Source organism: Macrobrachium nipponense, chromosome 40, assembly GCF_015104395.2.
Source record: "Macrobrachium nipponense isolate FS-2020 chromosome 40, ASM1510439v2, whole genome shotgun sequence".
Classification (NCBI taxonomy): Eukaryota; Metazoa; Arthropoda; class Malacostraca; order Decapoda; family Palaemonidae; genus Macrobrachium; species Macrobrachium nipponense.
The window spans coordinates 51,387,611-51,408,459 of NC_061101.1; the positions used below are offsets into that span (position 1 = coordinate 51,387,611).

At 43.2% G+C, this 20,849-nt stretch overlaps 1 protein-coding gene and 1 long non-coding RNA gene across 2 annotated transcripts in view; one reads left to right on the forward strand and one right to left on the reverse strand.

Annotated features, from left to right (window-relative positions):
- LOC135212161 (mediator of RNA polymerase II transcription subunit 16-like) overlaps positions 1-17,032 on the forward strand; it is a 131,012-nt gene extending 113,980 nt beyond the window's left edge. The window contains 2 exon segments of the mRNA XM_064245587.1: positions 14,693-14,720; positions 14,722-17,032. Coding sequence (XP_064101657.1) covers positions 14,693-14,720; positions 14,722-14,820 — 127 coding nt within the window. The 3' untranslated portion in view covers positions 14,821-17,032.
- Positions 1-20,849, reverse strand: part of LOC135212162 (uncharacterized) — a 555,536-nt gene that overhangs the window by 3,606 nt on the left and 531,081 nt on the right. The window lies entirely within an intron of this gene.

Genomic DNA, 20,849 nt, shown 5'->3' on the forward strand with positions numbered 1-20,849 from the left:
TATTTGATTACTTACAGAAGTCAGATGTTCTCCTGGACTGTGCAATGTCTACATTAGATCGTAAAAATGCCAAAAAACTTTTGACATTAGTTTCAAACTAATATACATAGTGAATTAATGGCAACAGACAGGTATACAAATTATACAGGATTAAAATCCTGAGATTTTTCAGTTTAAAAAATTATCCATCAAGAATGTTGGCCTTACGTTTATGGTAAGTTACTAGAATTGTCAATATAGAAGAAACCTTGCGTTGAATTGGTGTTTAGATCTGTGGCCATCGTAAAATGCAAATTAAGGGGCTATTTTTAAGAGCATAAACAAGACAGATTTGAAATCAGCACCACAAATTTGTCTTTAAAGCCCAATTTGGTGCCAGCTTTCCTCAATTTATATGGATTTAGGCACATATTCTGTGAAACCAATTCCAAACAGCTGAAAACCAAGATGAGCAGGTACCCCGACTTAAAATCTATGTTGTGAATTTGTGTCTACCTTTATGACTGTAAGAGTTGCATTTTTTTAAATCTACACACAATTTTCCTGTGTAAGAATCACCCACTGAACCTTTTGGGCTCAAAAACATAAATAAAACCATTTATTATACCTTTGTGACTATAAATTTCCTATACCTCTTCTTCATGACTTTCTGATGGCGGAGAATGTAAGGCCCTCTTCACGTTACCCACAAGTGCTTTCCGTTTCAAAGAAAGGTGGAGGCTCTCAGTTACCTGTAGGTGTTAGTTTTTTAGTTTTGGGCATGGCAGGTATGTATTCCTGTACCTACCCATGGCTCTCTCTTGTGTAATCCTGAGGGTCACAATAGAGGAGCCTGTTCATTGTGCTTGCTTGACAGGTGGTGCTTAGTCTTAGGTCCAACAACTTGCATGTTTGAGCCACTTCTCCTCCTCTTGTGTCTTGGTGGCAATCTGCTGTGAAGAGGGCATGGTGCAAGGTGTTCACACAGGCCATGCTTGCAGAACAAGGTGGGTTCTTTCTCCAGTTACCCTCACAGAAATAGTGAGAACCAATGTTACTTGCTTGTATGGTATATCATGTTCATAAAAGTGTGCATGGCATAGAACACCCTTCAGGGAAGTTCTCAGAGATCTTCCTCCTGTGACTCTTTAAAGAACTTGTGCTTGGAGAGTCATAGTACTTGATCCAAGGACTGTTTACGTACTGGAGGTGTTGAGGATTAAGTATTGTCCACATCTGTTCTGCAAACCAGCTAACCCTCCCTTTTGTGCTTCCCTGTGGTACATAAGGTTGTTTTGACTATCCTATTCTATTTGCCAGGTGTGGACTCAGTCTTAGGATCAGGCAAGGTCCAGTGGTGGCCATGTTCAAGATATATATCTTTTCTGGAATATGTCAACTTGGATTAGGTAGCAGTGCATGTACTTGCCAGTGTGTGTGGGCACATACTTTTTATTAGTATGCAACCATCAACAATAGGAGCTGAAGTCTACATGTGGAGAGAGAGTTGGTAATCTTGATCTTCTCTGCACATGTACATGTACATCAACTCTCTTCTGTAGCCTTCTGGGCATGTGTGATTGATGGTTGGGTCCAACTGACCTCTGTTGTTCAGTACTTTGACTCCTTGATCTAAAATTGTTCATATGGAGTTGTGTTACCTTGGTCTAAAATTATGTTCATATGCAGTTGTGTTACATCAGCCAGGATGGTCTTTTACACAATATTGCTTCCTACCACTGTTGTGAGTAGCTTTTTATTATTAACCTATGCTTTACCTGAAGTTTGGGTAGTGGTGTCACACTCAGTATAAGCAGGTTTTGTAGTGGTGCACACTCAGGACAGCTGCTCTACAATTCCTTGTGATTTTACACTCAAGAGATCGAGTCTAGTCTATTGGCTAGGACTTGATTGTTTTTGCACATAAACATGTTGCTTCAGTAGCGGTCTGAAATCTTGGATTATCTTCCATGATTATGAGGTTTTGTTATCAATCAGCATCAATTTTGTTGTTCCTGTACATTTGCTCCTAAAGAGAACTCAGAGGTGTTGATGTGATATTTTTCTTTGCTCTTAGTACCCATGCAGTAATGTTGGTACATACGTATGTTGGTAGTTCTCAGTGAGACTAATTGATCTTGAGGAATTAACCACCAGTGCCCTGTCATGAACTTAACTGAGTGAAGTTCTTGTAGGGCCTATCAGGAGGCAAAGCAGTTGTTCTGACTGTTGTGTTTGCATTTTGCTTATGGTGTTTTGGTCAGATTAACTTTCTAATTTTCAGATCAGAGGCCTTTGTGTATCTATCACAAAATTTTCCACTTTAGAATGACTTATCATAACCTATTGGTTCTTACTGAAGTGGAAATAAGACTCTTACCAGTGCAGAAAAGCATATAGTCTCCCTTAGGAGTATGTGCTGCATACTCTTTTAGATGGAATGGCATGCTTTGCTGTTGACCATGTAAGGTATGACTTTGTACGTAGAACTGAGAACAGTTTCCTCGTTGTGTCTAACTAAAGACAGCACTGTAGGTTGTTGCTAGGTTGCCACCTGAATGTCATATATGACTTTCACAAGATATATGTATACCCTGCGTGTTGTCTGGTAAATGGGATTTCTCCTGGCTTATATTGGTTGTTATCTCATGTCCAATAAGTAGGCAGTTACCTGGATATGTATGCTTGTAGGCATGGCAGATTCTAGAGGTATTAGCAACTATTCCTGTTGTGGCAGGAACACTCAAATTGTCTTTGGCCAGGGTGTCTTCAGTTACCTGTCATCTTGCAGGATCTTTGGCCAGGGTGTCTTCAGTTACCTGTCATCTTGCAGGATCTTTTTTTAGATAGGGACACCCCATCTCTCTCTCTGGTGTTGAGGCTTCACTTTGAACTCCATCCCTACCACCCTGCTCTTTTGGTGTAAGTCACAGGAGTGCTATCTGATGCTGTAACTAGGGTTTGAAAACCAGTAATTCAGTAAAGATAATGGAAACTGCAATTGTTACCATTACCAAAACACCACTGTGGGTTTTTGTTTATGGTTTTCTAACTGGAGAACTTCCAAAAACGAGGTATGGCTAAGGTGTCCATGTTTGCTGAGCCTGATCTCTAGATAGGATAACAGTCTCCTTGGGGACCTTATCCTCTCTAACTAGAGCTGCCTCCGTAAGCCTAACATAACCTATAAATGGAGGCTGTAACCCTTCGGGGAAGAACTCGAAATCCTCGAGTCTACGTGTGCCACAACCTTCTATAGTTAACATCCCGTTGACAAACGGAGCAAAGTTTGCCACCCTCCAAGGATTACCAGGGTGGAACGGAGGGAGCGTGGACCCGTCAGGCATGCTCTGAGCTTGCACCAAGCTACTAGAAGGTGCCGGAACTGCCGACTCCTGTCTGAGACCTGCAATCAGGGAGTCCTGTGCACCTAACCTCTTAAACACCTCTTCAAACCTTGCTGCAACTGAGCTGACTAAGCTACCAAGGCTATTGACCTGATGTAGAATATTCGTATTGAACTGGTCTTGGGCAACTAAAGGAGAATCCTCCTTCCCCTCCTGCGGTACCTTATGAGGTATCCGATCCCTAGACGTTGAAGGAATGGGACTTGTGGGGCAATAGGAAGAATTCCCTTCATGAGACCTTGGATTTGAAGGTTTAGAGAAAGACTTCATTCTGGGTTTAATATGTGTATGAACCTGTGGTGCCTGCCCAGGCCTTGGCTTTATCTCTGATCTGCCTTTAAGCAAGGTTTTTCCTGAAGGTTTTTTCTTTATTTTAGGAATCACAGAGAAGGAATGCGACCTGGTAGGGGGCAACCCTCCTGTGAAACCCATGAAGGAATTGGAAGTAGAGGGAGAGGAAGAATCAGAGTCCACCTCGAGGAAAAGGACCCCGGTGACCAACTAAGCTTAGCCCTCATTAACACTGTTACCTGTACCATATCTAGTGTAACGGGCAAATCCTCACTTCAAGTGAGACTTCTTCCAAGCCAAGGTCCGGCAATTCTGCCTCTTGCTGTTCTATAACTGAGTCTTGGATTGATTTGATAATCGGTGCCGCTACTGTTGGATCAACGTATCCGGCAGATTTCCCGGCTGGGAAGATCAAAGTCGCCATATCTTGGGACAGAATATACGGCTTAGCCTTCCCTACGTTCCGTCCAAACCCTCCAACCCAGATCTTGAGGGTGGAGAGTGCAGCCTCCTTAATAGACTGCTCAGCCTGTAATGCAAGGAATGTGTCAATACTGTAAGTTCCTTGAACATTATGCTTATAATTGTTTTTTCATTAATCACAATTGTAATTTAATTTAAAGAAATTTTATTGTCCATTTATTTAATTTTATTACATTTTATTTAATTTTTTTTTTTTATGAACTAAATTATTATTATTTTTTTTTTTTTTTTTTTTTTTTTTTTTTTTTTTTTTTTTACAAGTAGTGTATATAATTACATCACAATATACATAGAACAAGCAGTGCGGTAGCTTACGAAGAGGTAGCCTGTTGTACCAAGTCGTAGCAGGCATAGCAGTTTTTCGTGATGCCAGAACCACGGAATCAGAAAGCAACACTGCGCCAATGGGGCGTGGCCCCGACAAACATCATGGCCGCACGGATCTTGCAGAGCAGCACTACAGCCGGCAGCCAGACACTGAGTGACCTGTAAGTGCAATAATATATAAGAACAATTGCACCAACTTATTAGGATAATTACAATTTAAGTAATATATGCCGGAGCATTCCGGACTGAAAAATATAAAAAATATGTATATATTCATATATTTACGTCCCGGGGGAGGGGACTGTGTAAGAAATAAAACCACCCGGAGCTGTATGACCCAGAGTGGGGGGTACACGGAGTAACCCGGGACGCCACATGAACTCGAAAGTTCCGTGGCAAAAGAAAATAAAATAATGATAAGAATAATGAAAACTAAAATAACAAATATAATATCTCTGCCTACGGAAGAGTAACTTCCGTAAACATAAACCCTCAACGACTACCGGAGAAGCCGGAATCTAAATCCGCCTTATGCGGAGAGGGAATGTTTTAGGCGGATGGATGTAAGCTCCGGGAGCTGAAAGAAGCAGAGCGCAACAAATCCACGGAAGCCGAGGCTGAATACGCAGTGCAACCATCAACTCCGGAGGCGGTCGGCTAAGAAGCGACACCCATCAACCTGAGGTCCTGGAGGACCTAGTACTACTCCCCCCCCCCCCCCCCCCCCCCCCCCCCCCCCCCCCCCCCCCCCCCCCCCCCCCCCCCCCCCCCCCCACCCCCCCCCCCCCCCCTTGACCCCCCCCCCCCCCCCCCCCCCCCCCCCTGAGATGGAACGGCCATCAGCGACAACCAGGGCGAGAGGAGTACCCAACTACTGGGGTGGGGGTCCCTACGTGAGGGGGTGGGAGGGAGGGCTGATGGGGAGACGATCACGTGACCAGCGTATCATCGTGAATAAAGGATCACGAGGAGGGGAAAACGCAGGCATAGCCTATATAGGCTAGCCGACCGAACATCCAACATATAAATAGACAGAATAAATGAATTACTTAAAGCTAAAAGAAAAATCATGCTTTAACACGGGGGGCGATAACGAAAAATAAAATGTCGTAAAATATATAAAACGCAATGAAGGCCACTCGATAACGGTGGGCGCAAAATGGAAAAAACTACTTGCCTACTGACAAAAGAAAAGAAAGCGGCAAGCTGACGAAAAGAAAAAAGGGGAAAATTTCTTGAATGAAATATACCAAACTTAAAAATAAAATAAAAAGGGGGGGGGGGGGGGGGGGGGGGGGGGGGGGAACGGTGGAAATACAGCGAAGCACGTAACAAAGGAAACGTGTGCGAGCGCAGACCCCCGTGAAAAACATGGAATTAACGAAAATAACAAAACAAAAATAAATGAAAAACAAGATCGACAAAAATACTGCCACCCAAGACATAAATAAAAAATATACTGAAATATCACACGTTACGAGCGCATATATATATAATGAAATATCACAAGTTACGAGTAGGCAGGAAACCCACTCGAAACTGGTACAAAACAAGGGAACGACGAAATGGCGACTCGCCGCCGCTCGCTACGGAAAAGAGAAGCCTAACACCCTAAATAAAGGCAAAACGAAAGGCAAAATCACTCCCTAAATAATGAAAAACGGGTGAACCAGTACTTAACTTGGGTTGAAGTGGCAGATTGAAGATCCAAAACAATAAAGAATAACGAAATCAAAGAACAGATAGCTTAATTAAAGCGTTCAAAACGCTGGGAGGCTATCGATAAGAATGACGTCACAGACTCCTTCAACAGGGTAGCTGGGTGTGACCTATGGGTCGGCTCCCCGTATTTAGGGTCTTTTGATGAGGAAAAGGCTAATTGGAGGGGTTGCTGTGGTAGTGTTTAACACTCGCCCCAGTTTTATTACCGACACCTTTTATTTAGGTGAGCGAGTCAGAGACTTCTTACATGTCCAATTTACCAATTCTCTGGTATTATAGCAATATTTTACTAGAAATAGTGCTAAAGAGGACACATTTCACTGGGCGACACGGCTTCCTCGCCCAGAAAATAGATTTTTCCTACGTCAAAATCCCTTTTTTGTTTTTGGTTTTGAATTTCCTCATACTGCTTCCCTCCATAATCCAGATCATTGGCGTAAGGAGATAAAAATTGAAAGATACTTTTCACAGACCTCATCTCTTATAATAGTCCAGCAGGAAATTGGGCATTTTTTTACATGACCCCTTAATATTTATTTGCTTTTTTTCACCTGATTCTTATCATTTTGGGATGCAAATAATTAATTAACTTTGATTATTTTGGTGTCTAAGCCCAGGTTTTTGGGTATGAGGAATCCAATGGAACCAAAACAAATGACATAAGATCCCTTTTTATGTGCAATCTGCCATAAAGTTTTCATTTATTTGTGTAAATTTTACGTATTTGTGGCAAAAGATATAGTATATATGCAGCATTATCTGCCTTGTAGATTGATCTGTAAATTGGTATAGTATTTTCAATGTTTCTTAGCTGTAAATATAATCTGTCAAGTTATATAATTTAGCCCAGTTTATTTTCAGACACTTGTTGAACATAAACAATAGTAATAATGGAGAAGAAAGAAGCTCGGTGTATATTAAGAGTTCCGCTATGCAGATGATAAAATGTCAAGAAAGCAAGCCAGGAACTGATCTCTTATTATCTGTCATTAAAGCAAGCTTGGTATATGAAGACCATTTAAATTCAGAAAGATGATACTGTGTATCATGTTATGTGACTGTATCAAACACTCCAAAGAGGCCAAGCACATCAGATGAAAATTAAGTCACAGCTATACCTACCTACTAGATCTGCTATTCTGTTACTCCGGATGTTAACTAAAAGGAATGCCGTCTTTATTGTGGTCAGATATGTCAAAAAAAAAAAAAAAAAAAAATCGGAGACCAGCTTACATGTTAATGCAATTGAATATGAAAGGAAAAATTCCATTGCCAGTACAGAGGTAATTATGAGAACATACAATGTTCAAAGATAACTTAGCTGACAATGTTCAAATTAGCTGACAACGTCCGAATTCATCTAGAAGATGCAATAAGCAATCTCCATGCAGCAGAAGCAAGATATCATGTAGACTGCAGGCAGAGATTACACATACAAGTAGAGGTATAGAGGAATGTAGTAATGCAAAAAGCATCTTGAATGCACAAACAAAGGAGCTGATGATCCCTCACAAAAAGGTCATTAAAGAGGTTAGCCCAGATTCGGGAGCAAGTATGGACATCGGTTTAACTGTATAACAAGTATCTGGAGTTTGGTGGAAGCTCAAACCTTGGTCGTTATGAGTTGCTTTATCATATTTCTGTAAAAGTGAATGACCTTGTATTCTTGTCAGCTAAAGGATTTTCTAAGATAGTGATGTTCCAGGATAATGTAACCGCTACATTTTAGATGACCAAAAGTATAGTTGAAGATGATGAAGAATTAGATATGGGTTTTCAAAGTGTTTTCAAGTAGTAGCTAAAGCTATCATCAAAGACTTGTCCACAGGACAAGGCTTATGCCTACAAGAAACAAATTTCAAAATCAGTTGGAAAAGAAGCTGTCTCAGACTCTCAAATCTTTTTAAAGCTTCTCGCCAAAGTTTCACCAAAACTGAATGAGGATTCTCTGACTTCTATTCTCATTGGGAATATGATCACTTGTAATTTTAAAACAAACAACCATCTCCCCTGCAAATTGCAGTGTGTATGCTCTGCAAGAATGACAGGTAAATTGTAAATCATTTTTCAAATTATTCTGTAACTTCAACTATAATGAAATGCAACACTTTTGGAAATCAGCGGCATACGTTCCCAGTTGATTCTTTTAAATTCTCCCTCCGCACTTTTATACGAATGACTTGATAACAGATATGTTTGCATTATGGCTAATGAATGAGTAGCAACTTTTCCATTGGATGTGTTCAGATCCAGGTCAAAGTTACTAGCTACTCTTTGGAGAAGGCCACCCACTTGCTTAGCTGGACAAGTCTTTTGTACTTCAGTGACATTATCAATTGCAGCTGATTTCCGAAAACGTCGCAAGTTACAGAATAATTTGATAAATGATTTAAAGTTTTCTTGTCATTCTTGTAGAGCACACCAAGCGCAATTTGCAGTGGTGTAGGATGTTTTTTTAAATTACAAGTGATCAGATTCCAAATGAGAATAGAAGCCTAAGAATCCTCATTCAGTTTTGGTGAAACTGGCGAGAAACTTTAAAAGAGTTTGAGACGGCTTCTTTGGCAACTAATTTTGAATTTGTTTCTTGTAGGCATAAGTTGACCTGTGGACAAGTCTTTGATGATAGCTTTAGCTACTTTTTGAAGAGCCATATCTATTTCTTCATCATCCTCATCTATACTTTTGGTCATCTTCGATGTGGCTGTTGCATCATCCTGGAACATCACAATCTTGGAAAATCATTTAGCTGATAAGATTACAAGGTCATTGACATTTGCAGAAATGCGATAAAGTAACTCAGAACGACCAAGGTTAAGCTGCTACCATACTCCAGATACTTGTTATACAGTAAGACTGACTTCCATATTTGATTCCGATTCTAGGCCACCTCCTTAATGACCTTTTTTAGGGCTTCATCAGTTCCTTTGTTCGTGCACTCATGCTTTCGCATTACTGCATCCCTTTAAACCTCTGCCTGCAGTCTACATGATATCTAAGCTTCCACTGCATGCAGATCACTCATTGCACCCCCTAGAAGAATTCAGATGTCAGCCAAATTTAGGTTGCTCGTGTAAAAGATTGTACAGTTCTGAATTTAAAGGGGCTCCATACACTAAGCTTAGCTGTAATGATAGACAACATGCGATCACTTCCTGGCTTGCTTTCTTGGCAGGGTTTCTTGGATTTTTTACAATCTTCTGCATAGCAGAACTCAAATATACACTGAGCTTCTTTTTTCTCCATTATTACTATTGTTTATGCTCGACAAGTATCTGAAAATAAACTTGACTTTATATAATTTGACATTATATTTACAGCAAGAAACATTGAAAATAACCATTTTATAGATCACTTTGCCAGGCAGATAAAAGCTACATATACGTATGTCTTTTTGCCAGAAATACATATGTAAAATTTGCACAAATAAGTGTAAACCTTATGGCAAATTGCACATAAAATGGGATTCTATGCTATTTGTTTTGGTTCCATTGGATTCCTCATATCCAAAAACCTGGGTTTAGACACCAAATGAATTTGTTGCAAAGTACACATGGCCAGTTATTGTGAATTTTTCAGAATGCTCAAGGGTGGGAATAACGCATCCAACAAAAATTTATTATTTCCACCCCAAATGATAAGAATCAGTTGAGAAAAGAAACATACGGGATTATGACCAATTTCTGCCGAACTACTTTAAGCCTCTGCACCCAGTGAGAGATATGGGAAACAAGTCAGCAACCCTAAGCAGGCAGTGCCACTTCAGTGGAAGGTATGCTTCCCCCCAACTGTGGTTCTGGTAGCAGAGACAGAATGGGTGACACAGCAAAGGTTGAGATGTTGGCACTCAAACACTTTGGGACTCTCAGCCCATCCGCAGGAAGAAGTTGTGCCCACATTTAGAGGGCTGTCTGGCAGACAGAAGTGGATGGTGTGGCAGCAATACAGACCAGAGGAGTGGACACTGGCAGTCCTCAAGTAGGGTTTGCTGTGTGACCTTTGGGCAGGTAAAGGTGTCTTTGTCCCAGGTTTCCATCCTACCTCCCCAAATCACCAAAGGGGAGGCCTGTACAGCTGTTCCTTTGTGGTGGAGAAGGCCTCCAGGAGAGTGGCAGCTGGTGATATATCTTTTTGGCCCTGAACCACTTTCTACAGCAGACATCATTCTCGATGGACACATCTCTGTTGATCTTGGTATCAATCAGAGAGGGGGACTTCATGGTTTCTATATACCTGCAAGATGCCTACTACCACATACCCAATCACCCATGCTCCAGGAAAGTACCTGTGCCCTGTCTCCAAGGGCGTACTGTATCAATACAGGGCTCTTTGCTTTAGTCTGGCAACAGCATCCCCAGTCTTCACAAGTGTGTTCCAGAGGGTGTCTTCTTGGACACACACTTACAGCATTCAGCTGGGCTCCATCACAGGATATGGAGAGTGCTAGAGATGTGATGCTGTCAGTGTGTCGGAGTTAGGTGTTATGGTCAACCTGCCTAAATCCAACCTTCCCCATAAGAGCAGCATGATACCTGGGGTTGGAGATCAACACCATGGCACTGAGGGCCTAACCTTCCCAGGTGAACATCTCCCACAACTTCCTCACTGAGACCCCCAGTTAGTTAAGCAGTAGCAAGTCCTCCTGTGACATCTAGCCTCCCTTAAAAGTTATTTCCAGGGGTAAGGGCAGGGTTTTAAATCTGTTGCTCCTTCCAGTGGCAGCTGAATAACTGGGACTGACCAAGGAAGGACTCTGTCTCGGTTCATAGAAGTGATGGTGGAGGAGGAGGAGGAGGATTTGGCATGGAGGACCCCTGCCAACCTCATGCAGGGAGTATTGCTCAGCAAACCAACACCTGAGATGCTGGTATCCAACACCTTCTGAAGGGGTGGGGCCCTCACCTCAACAGCCAGTGTCTTTCATGGATGTGGGGCCTTGTGAGAGGGAAGCATGTTAATCTCCTGAAAATGAGCGGTATGATTGGCCCACCAGTGCTGCCAACAGCACTTGGTGATTTCTATGACAATGTGACAGTAGTGGCCTTTGTGAACAGACAAGGGTGGATGTGCCTTCCACCACCTGTGGGACTATCTGGATTCTATGCTTTTTCATTGTTCAGTCAGATGAAAAAGATCTAGGTTCTCAGCAGATCTTTGTTCCAGTGCCTTCAGTTGATGCAGGTGACTTGTGGCCGGGTACACAGACCTTCTGATAAGATATCTCAAGGGAGTTAATTAGATATATGCCCATCCTTCTACTGAAAGAGCACAGTGGGAAGATAACATCAAGCAGTGTCCACCTTCTGTCTTCACAGATGGAGGTTGTCCAACATCTCTTTAGAAAGAGGGGTTGCTGCAGCAGCAGTGGCAGACACCCTCAGACCCTCCTTTATCTAGGTGTATCAGGGAAAGTGGACTTAATTCTGTGGTTGTTGCCATTGGAGGAGTCAAGATTCCCTTAAGGCCTCTGTAAAGGATGTGGTGGACTTCCGCATAATGCTGTATAGGGGACACAAGATTCTCGCATGGTCACTTGATGTCAACACCATTTGCTGACCCAATGAAGTGTAGCAGATGCCAAACACCCATGACAGTACAGCATTTACTTGTTGAGTGCCCAAATTGGACCCAGCAAAGATCTATTTATCTACGGAATTCAAAAATGAAAAGTATTCTTGCTGAAAGCAAAGATTTTTCAATTAATAACATCATAATTTTTTTAAATAAGACAGGTTTAGGTTTCTCAATTAAAGTCTAATTTTTTTTTTATTAATTAATTAATTAATTATTTATTTTTTATTTTTTTTATTTTATTTTATTTTTTATTTTATTTTTTTCTCAGGATTGATCCCTGAGAACCAGCCCGAGAAGTGTCTACTTGAGACTCAGAGGTCTGGAAAAACTAACCCCTATGAATAATAATTCCGCATAATGCCAAAAGAAAGCCCTCAATGATATCGGACAAGGGCTAAAGGCAGCCCTCGTTCAACTGTTCAAGCCAAGGTACATCAACTTACTCAACTCCTGAGAGTTGTCCACCATCATTAAAAGTTTCTAGAAGAATTACCCAAGGGAGGTTAGACCTCCTGGGTGGGACATTACGAAGGTCCTAAGCCAGCTTGTGCTGCCCCCTGTTTGAGCCCCTGTGGAAGTTGGCCAGTAGGGACTTGACATTGAAGATGATGTTCCCTCTGGCCCCTTGCCTCAGCCAAAAGGGGTGGAGCACTACGAAGGTTCTAAACCAGTGTATGTTGCCTCCTCTTGATCCCTGTGGAAGTTGTGGAAGCTCAGGAGTTTGTTAAGTCATCATCTGTCGGGTGAGGGCTGCCCTGTTGCCCTTGACCACTGTCATTGAGAAGTCATCCTGACATAAGTCCACCATGTACTTCACAGAGGTCTTGAGGGTATCACGGCACCAACCAGGGAATTCAGTCCACTTTCCCTGATGAACCCATATGGAGGAGGTTTTAGGTTATCTGCAATGGTTGCAGCAGCCCCTTTCAAAAAGCCCTTCTTTCTAAGGAGCTGCTGGATATATCTGTGAAGGCAGAGGGCAGACACTGCCCTATGATGCCTTCACATATACTTCTCAGTCAGTCTCTTCTTTGAAGGACTTTATCAGGGTGACAAGGACAAAATTTTTCTTCTCCAGTCAGGGTCATGAGGCCAGTAAGCGAAGAGAACAGTTCCCCTCAGACCCACATGTAGAAGGAATATGGTGGTTTCTAAGAACACCATCTTCTGGAGTTGAGTCTTAGTCAGGGCTTACAAATTCCAAGGTTAGTGAGGAGGCACTCCTCAGCAGGGCTAAGGCTCACAGCATTAGAGGTATAGGCCCCTCAGTCACCTACCAGGAGACCCAATCATACTCCATCCTTCTACCTCGGGGACCTGCCGCCCGAGTCCCTGGAGACACTCACCCTGCTAGTGATACAGGAAAGTCTAGCTATGTGAGGTGGCTTCATGCAAGAAGTGGATAGGGTCACCAAATGGAGCATTGCATGGGTGTGGCGAGTATTGAAAGAACCAAAGAACCACTTTGGAGGGGGGTAGGATAGGTTTTAAGTGTAAGAAAGACCTTAGATAGTTGGGGTACTTTCGGGGAAACTCTGGAACCATCAGGGGTACACACCTGCCATGTGAGAGGAAAGATTGTCCTTCCTAGGTGCTCCATTTATGAAACTGTAGGTTCTTATTCCAGTAGGAACAAATGTTTTAAAATAAGGTTTGCATCCTCTGAAAAATCAAGATTTTGATAGTGGAATTTACCCTCTGCCACCACTGTCTCAAGTTACATGGATCATAGGCCTACCCATTAAGATTTTGTTTTTTCTAGTAAGTCAGCAACAGCCGAAGCATGCACTGCATGAGAAGCTTCATTTACAAAAGCTATGGTTCATATAATTTCTTGACAACTTTGCATTCTAACTATTGAACTGGTGGGCATGTGATGAATGGATCATTACTTTCTCAGTGTTCCTGTTCTGTGGTGGAGGTCTTAATCTCACACATACAGGAGACTACAGCATCTACCAGTATCTTCTGAACATCTTTTCCTGTGGACATCCTAGTCTCCAAAATAAGTTTTGTTCTTTGGCTAGGTCAGTATTTCATTTGTTTTCTTGTTATCACTTGTGCACATGACCTTTTCCTCTACCCTCAAGAAATCATCCATCACAGCCTCAGAAGGACCAGGCTGTTGCCCATATGTAAGTTACTTTTTTGTTGATGCATCAGCAAAGGATGAAAGTCTCCAGGCTCCTAGTATCCTACCGACTGATGCTAGTCATCAGTGCGTTGTCTGTAGATGTTTCAATAAATGAGGCTAGCCAAGGAAGAAATGACCAAGAGCATGAAGCCTTCATGGATGCAGGCACAAGAGTTGTTAGTCAACTACATTGAGATATTCATCTTTCTCTCCCAAGAAATGTTTCTTCCAAGATCTGGGTAGCTGTGTTTCAGCTGTAAAGTTAATTGATCTATTTGCTTTGTGTCATCCAGCAATCAATTTATACGTACTTTACTTTCTGGGTATGACTACTCACAGTAACTAATGAAAATACTTTGATGTTAGATTCTTGACCACCTGTCTGCAGGTGCACTGATAGTTCCATTGCACTTTTTCAAAGGCTAAGACTTCCAGAGCTTGACCGTCAATCAAAATTATTCAGGCTTATTAAGATTGATGGGTTTGCTATAAACAAGTTTTTATAAGTTTTTCATACAAGTCCACCCATTGCACATTGAAGTGCCTGTCTCCCTTCTCCTCATTCTCTTTTACCAGTTCTATTCTGTTATAGCATAAGTTGGGTAGCCTACCAACTAATGCATTCCTCATACTATCACCCATAGGACTGTAGAAAGTGCATGTCTGGGCAAATGGTCATCATGATTTTGGCTCAATATGATTGATGGGTTTGTGTGGAAAATGAAATTGTCAACTGAAGCTGATGTTTATAATATGATTGTTATGATCATTTCAGGTGTTGCAGTGTAAGAGCTAGTTGGTGGGGGGGATGTCGATGCTGTATGGGATCAGCATTGGGCTTCAAACTGCCTTTGTTCTGGACATTGGGCGCGTACTCCTGTCAATCCATCAAAAGCTGCCTGAGTACCACCAGAATTTTCCTTTCAGTGGTGCATTTATTTATTTATTTTGTAAGATGGTGTTGCCAAAAGTAACAAAGCATTTTAATGATATTTAAAGCTACTTCACTGTTGACCGACATCTGTCATAAATTGTCATGGTTCAAGTTCTTGTGGGTATTGTAAATCTGACTTGAAAGTTATTTTTAAGCTTTTTATATGACACTTAACATTAAATTAGAATTAGGGATAATGTGTTATATAGCATTCATTCACTGTTTCTGAGGAACTTAATGGCTTTTTTATATATTTAATTTTATCAGAAATCATATAATTTAGCACAGGCTTAATTGTGCAGTATTTATTATTTGTAAAGTCTTTGGGACTTACTATTGTAATGAATAACTGTTACGTAACTTACCATCTTGTTGAATAACTGCTGTAGGTCATGTGTTACGGATTTCAGCCTTAAATGGCAATTGGATTTTAAACTTGAAGCTAAATCATTATTTTTGTCATTTACAAATGCAGCAGTACCTCAGTACTTGGCTTTGCTCCATTCCAGAAGGCTGTCCAAATGCAGAATTGGAGTATGTACTCAAAGGAATAATGCTTCTTGGTTGTAACAAAACATAGCAATGAGGAATCATATAAAAACCTACAGAAAATACATATAAGAAGTATATTAAAAGTTATTCTCACACTACCTGTACTTTAGGGTGGGTGGCATATATAGGAAGGTGGTGAGAATGGTGGAGAAGTGTTATTGTTTGGAAGGGGAGTCCCCTTCCATACAAAAAGCTGGCAGCTCAGTTCATGGCTTCTTTCTTTTTTTGTCTCGTTCTATTGCTTTCCATATTAAACTGGTTTTATGATGTTTTTTTGCCTAAGTGTTGAAAAGTTCTTGAAGTGAGAAATAGCAATGTGACTCTGCAGGTTGATAACACTGCTTCAGCTTTATCACTAATATTTTTCTAGGAAACTTGGCACTTCCCCAGTATGCACACTGTCCCTCTCTCTTCTGAAGAAAATTCCTCAGCTGGTCATTCTGTGGTGAGCTCTGCTTTTTTTTATCTCCTCCACTAACACATCATCACTGACCTCAAAGCCCATGGACTTGCCCAAAGAAGCAACCTGACCTGCTCCACAACAGGCCCAACCTCAAAGCTTTTAAAGTTCTATTCTGCTAGAGCATCTGGCCACAATGTCCTTCAGGCAGAGTTCATGGTTCTGTAACAGATATCCTCCTAGGCTTTGTTTATGAGGCGCATTTAATTAAGAATGTTTAATTGGTTATTCTGGAACACTCTAAGGGACAATTTGTATCAGAAGTCACTTTAAGCACCTCTGGAATAGTGCTTAGGTGTAGAGTTTCCTAGAATTGGAGAGGACTTGTCAGTGGACTGGATGAGAGGAGTCATGTTAGTGGACAAGCATTTCACTGTTATGAAGTTAAACTCCTGCAGTAAATTACCCTCCAAGCCAGGAGGATAAGCAGGGCCACTGTCTGACACATGAATGGCCTTGAGAGGCTGTTGTTTGTCCTCAAGGTAGTTCTTGACACTAGAGTCAACCAATTCTTTCGAAAAAAAAACAAAAATGCTTGGTTACTCGAGCTTCACTGTTAGCCCTCCACATCACATTTATTTTCCATTTTCTTAAAAACTTTCAGGTACTCAGAGTGGTAGGCAAAGGCTTCATCAATTGTAAATCCCCATTTGCATTCACACAGAGCAAAAGAGTGAGTCTGTTGTTCTCTGGCTTATGTCCTAGCAGCGACTTTTCAAGTTATATAAGTTCTGATTGCCATTTTCTTCCAATACAGACCTGTTTCATTGCCAAAGAACACTTGGTAAGGAACAAGACCTACAGCCTCTACATAATCCTTGAATTCCTTAATATACTTCTCAGTAGCATCTTTGTCAGAACTGGCAGCCTCCTCATGCCTCACCACGCTATGTATGCCACTTCTTTTAATATCTCAAACCATCCATGACTGGTTCAGAACACTTAAGTACTACCTGTGTCAGCACTCATTCCTGTCCGAGTACTGGGGTACAACTGCATTTGATTCTGGTAAATTTATGTAGTTGACTGCAGTTAAGGTTGCTTGAAACAAAATATTGTACATAACAAATAGAAGAGTTGATAGTCAAGATATTTAAATGTAAGGGTATATATTTAGCCTATATTTCATGTACCTGTACACTCAAATTGTCAATAAATTTGGCCTAATATTTTAATTTTTAATTTACATTACTATTCTAGCTCAACAGACAATAAAACCTTGTTCATACGCGAACGAACCTTCGGTCTTAACAATAGGATAATTTCTAGCGCCTAGCTGGATCTGGTTAAAAAACATGAAAGCAAGGAATCTTGTGATATCTGGCACTCATGCGTATATCAGGTGAAGGGTTCACCTACGATCACGCGTCAGTCTTTCTTTGCCCGCCTGGGCGAGAGTAGTGTTTTCCTCTCTCAGCCTTTACCCAGTTCATTGCCTGTTTTGCTTGCGTTTCGTGTGTGTGTGTGTGTGTGTTTGGGAGATATTATGGCCTCGTCAACGTGTGTGCCCCGGAATTCAAGGTTTTCCATGTTCTTGTCTTGGCTTCGGCAGCGGCTGACCCCAACGTCGGGCAGTAGGTGCCGTTCTACTTTTTGTAATATGAATCCTTGCACGGGATGCCGGGCATGGCCTTAAGAGCAATGGAAGTCATTTTATGGCGAGAGAACATTGGAGGGTTTTGACTCATCCTTCATGGGAAGGTTTCTCGCCCCTTCCTGGTGTTTTGTCTCATGCACTATCAACCCCCATAGTAGACTATCCTGTGTCTCCTCCCTTTGATTCGTCGCTGGAAGTATTGGGAGGCCACCAGGCTGATGTTTGTAATGTCGTCCCTTCTTCTTCGGGAATTATTTTGATTCCTGGGAAGGGGGAGGCTTTATTTTTTCATCATTCTCATTTCTTCCAGGTCGGTGGCGTCCAAGATGGCGGCGATTGGAGGACGCTCGGGCTTGGGGGTATCCCGTCCTGGAGGGGTTGCTTGCGCTCCTTTTGGAGGCTCGCTAACCCCCTCCCCCTCAGGCTGGCCAGTCCATTCCCCCTTCTCCCAGCCTCATCTTCGTGGGTAGTCGAGGTCGGCCATCTTGTATTGATCCGCCAGTGACTGTTGCCACTTCTTCGAATCAGAGGGAAGCTGGGACGTCATGGGATCCATTGTTGTGTATTCCTCCGCCAGTGGCATCTGATTCCCCTTCTCACCGGGGGGAGGCCGTGACGTCATCACCGCTTGTGACGTCACTCCCAGTCTTCATCTGAGCACTGCCTCTCTCTGTCATGACGTCATCGCTGCTGCCCCGTTCGCTACTTCTTCCTTCCACGTCATCAGAGCCTTCTCTTGCAGATCAGTCTGATGTTATATGCCAGGCAGTGCTTAAGTGGTTGGACTCTGTTTTGGATGTTACGTTGGCTGCCTTGTCGGTTGAGAGCATTGGAAGGAAACGCATTGCTTCATCCTCGCCTCCTGTGAAGAGATCGCTTGCAGAACCAGTGCTTCTTCTCCCTCTTCCCCCTCTGCATCACGTTGGCGTTTCAAGCATTGAAAGGCTAAGGATTTTGCTCTTTCTTCGCCTACGAGAGAGGAAATACGAGGAAGTGTTTCAAGATTGTTGGTGTTTCGAAGAGTGTTGGTGGGTTCATCCTGCATCGATTCACGGGCATTTTGCAACTTCCCCCGTCTGTGCACATCTCGAGTGTTCTAACCTCCTGCGTCATGCACATTGCGAGCGTGTTGCAACCTCCCCTGAATGTGTAGCGTATCATCCATTGTGTATTCTGCAGCTGCTGCTTCGTCCTCTGCATCGAATCATGGGCATGTTGCAACTTCCTTGCCCGTGCACATTTCAAGTATGTTGCAACCTCCCCCATCCATGCACATCATGAGCGTGTTGCAACCTCCCCTGTCCGTGCACTTGATGCAAGTGCTACTTCTCCAAGGCCTATTCGTCACCGTAAAGATCTCAAGGCGCCTGTCAATAGGTCGAAGGTGGTGAGCTTGAAGTTGCTGCAGCAGGAGTGTTTGACCTGCCCCTCGCACAGATGCTTCTTAGAGTTCGATTCCCAAGAATTCTTCTTCGATCTTGAGTGTTCAGGATTCCTCTCCAACTCACGTTCGTAAGTCGGCCACGCCCGTGACCATTCACGGACATGTTAATGAATCATCTATTGGAGGAGAAAGTAGTGATGTTCGTATTGTTATAGAGGGTTTGTCTCGGGAGCCGACGCATGGACCGAGCCCAGACAGGTTAGTTGGTGTTTTGGACTGTTTGGTTGCTGATCCCTCTCTGTTGCCAGAGCAGGAGGGAGACACGAAAGAGTTTCTGCCTTCCCTTTCGGAAGTTGTTGATCTCATGCGTGGGTCCAACAATTTGGAAGTACGTCTCAGGCTCGGTCGTCTTCCCTCCTTCTTGCTTGGAAGCCTTGGTGGGAGCTACGCAGGATCCCAATCCTCTCTCCAGCTTCCCTCGGGTTAACGCCTCTGTTTCGAACTGGGACGGTTCGCTTCACTCTAGAGGCTCTGCCAAGTTACTACTACCGCCTCTCACATGGCTAGGAAGTACTATGCTACAAGCTCTACTTTTTTTGATGTCGCGCTATCTTAACCCAGACGTCGTTCGCCTGAAGCCGGGATTGTCTTTTAAGTAGGTGTAGCCGGTGGCTCCATCCTTGTCCCCGCAGGATGCCTCGGCATTGGAATCTATGGCAGCCTCCATGCTGCTCACAGTTTTTTGGCTGGACTTCTGGTCTGTGGTCATCGCCAAGATAGTTCCTGACAGGTCCCCAGAAGAGTTGGTGACTGCTTCCTCTCTTGCCAATCTGTTGCAGTCCGGAGGCAAGGTAGTTTTGTATATGGCTCACCTCAGTGTTAGTTTATGGGCTATCCTGCTGCTGATTAGGATGCGATAGGCTAGCGTCGGGCTGACACCAAAGACAGACTGGTGCGGCAGGCTGTGTCTTAAGTCGGAGTCTCGTCCTCGGAGACATCCGGCTCCTCCTCCTCCCCCTGTCCAGCAGTAGTCAAGAAGACCGTTGCTTGGTAGGCCATCAAGGAATTCGAGTTCGGCAGGGCCTTCCCATTCGACTCACCCTTGGTCAGAGGATCAACGTTTCTTTCGTTCTCATTCTTTTAGGGGCAGAGGTATGGGGCCCTCGGTAGGTTAGGCTCCCCTCCTGGGCCAAGGGGGGATGCCTAGTGGGCCATTGGGCCAAGTGGCAGAGTTGTGGGCAGAGAAGTGGGTGGTAGATACCCTTCGGGTGGGGTTTGCACTACCATTCGATTGCTCTCCCCCTCTGTCAGACAAGCCGCAGCTCACGAAGGCATATCCTCCAGATTCTCTGAGGTTCTTGGCTTTTTGTTAGGGTGTAGAAGATGCTGGACAATTTGCATCTGTTTCCATTTTACAGTCACATCATCTTGGCGCTCAAGGCGTCAGGAGGATGGAGACCTGTGATCGTCTTATCCACCATGAATCACTTCATCAGGAAGACACAGTTCAAGATGGAGACCCAGCGTTTGATGTTGGCAGCTGTGAGGGAAGACGACTTCATGCTGTTGATATTCTTAGGAACGCATACTTCCAAATCCCTGTTCATCCGACGTCCAGGAAATTCCTTCGCTTCTCTCTTGGGAACAAGGTCTTCAAGTTCAAAGTCCTGTGCTTCGGGCTGACAACAGCCCTTCAAGTGTTTGCAAGGGTCTTCTCTCATGTCAAGTTGGACCCATGCTCAAGGGATCTGTTTGCTGCAGTACCTCAACGGTTACTTGGTCTTGGCAGTTCCAGGTAAAAGCTGCTGCAGGACAAGGATCGTCTACTTTGGTTTTGTTTGGAACTGGGCATCGTGGTCAACCAGGAAATGTCGAACCTCGTATCCAATTAAGGGGTTCTTTACTTGGACATGGTCATCGATACGGTGGTGGGAAAATTTTTCCTGTTGGACCAGAGTTTGGGGAAGTTGCGGGTGGGGGCGCGCAACTTCCTGTCAAAACTACA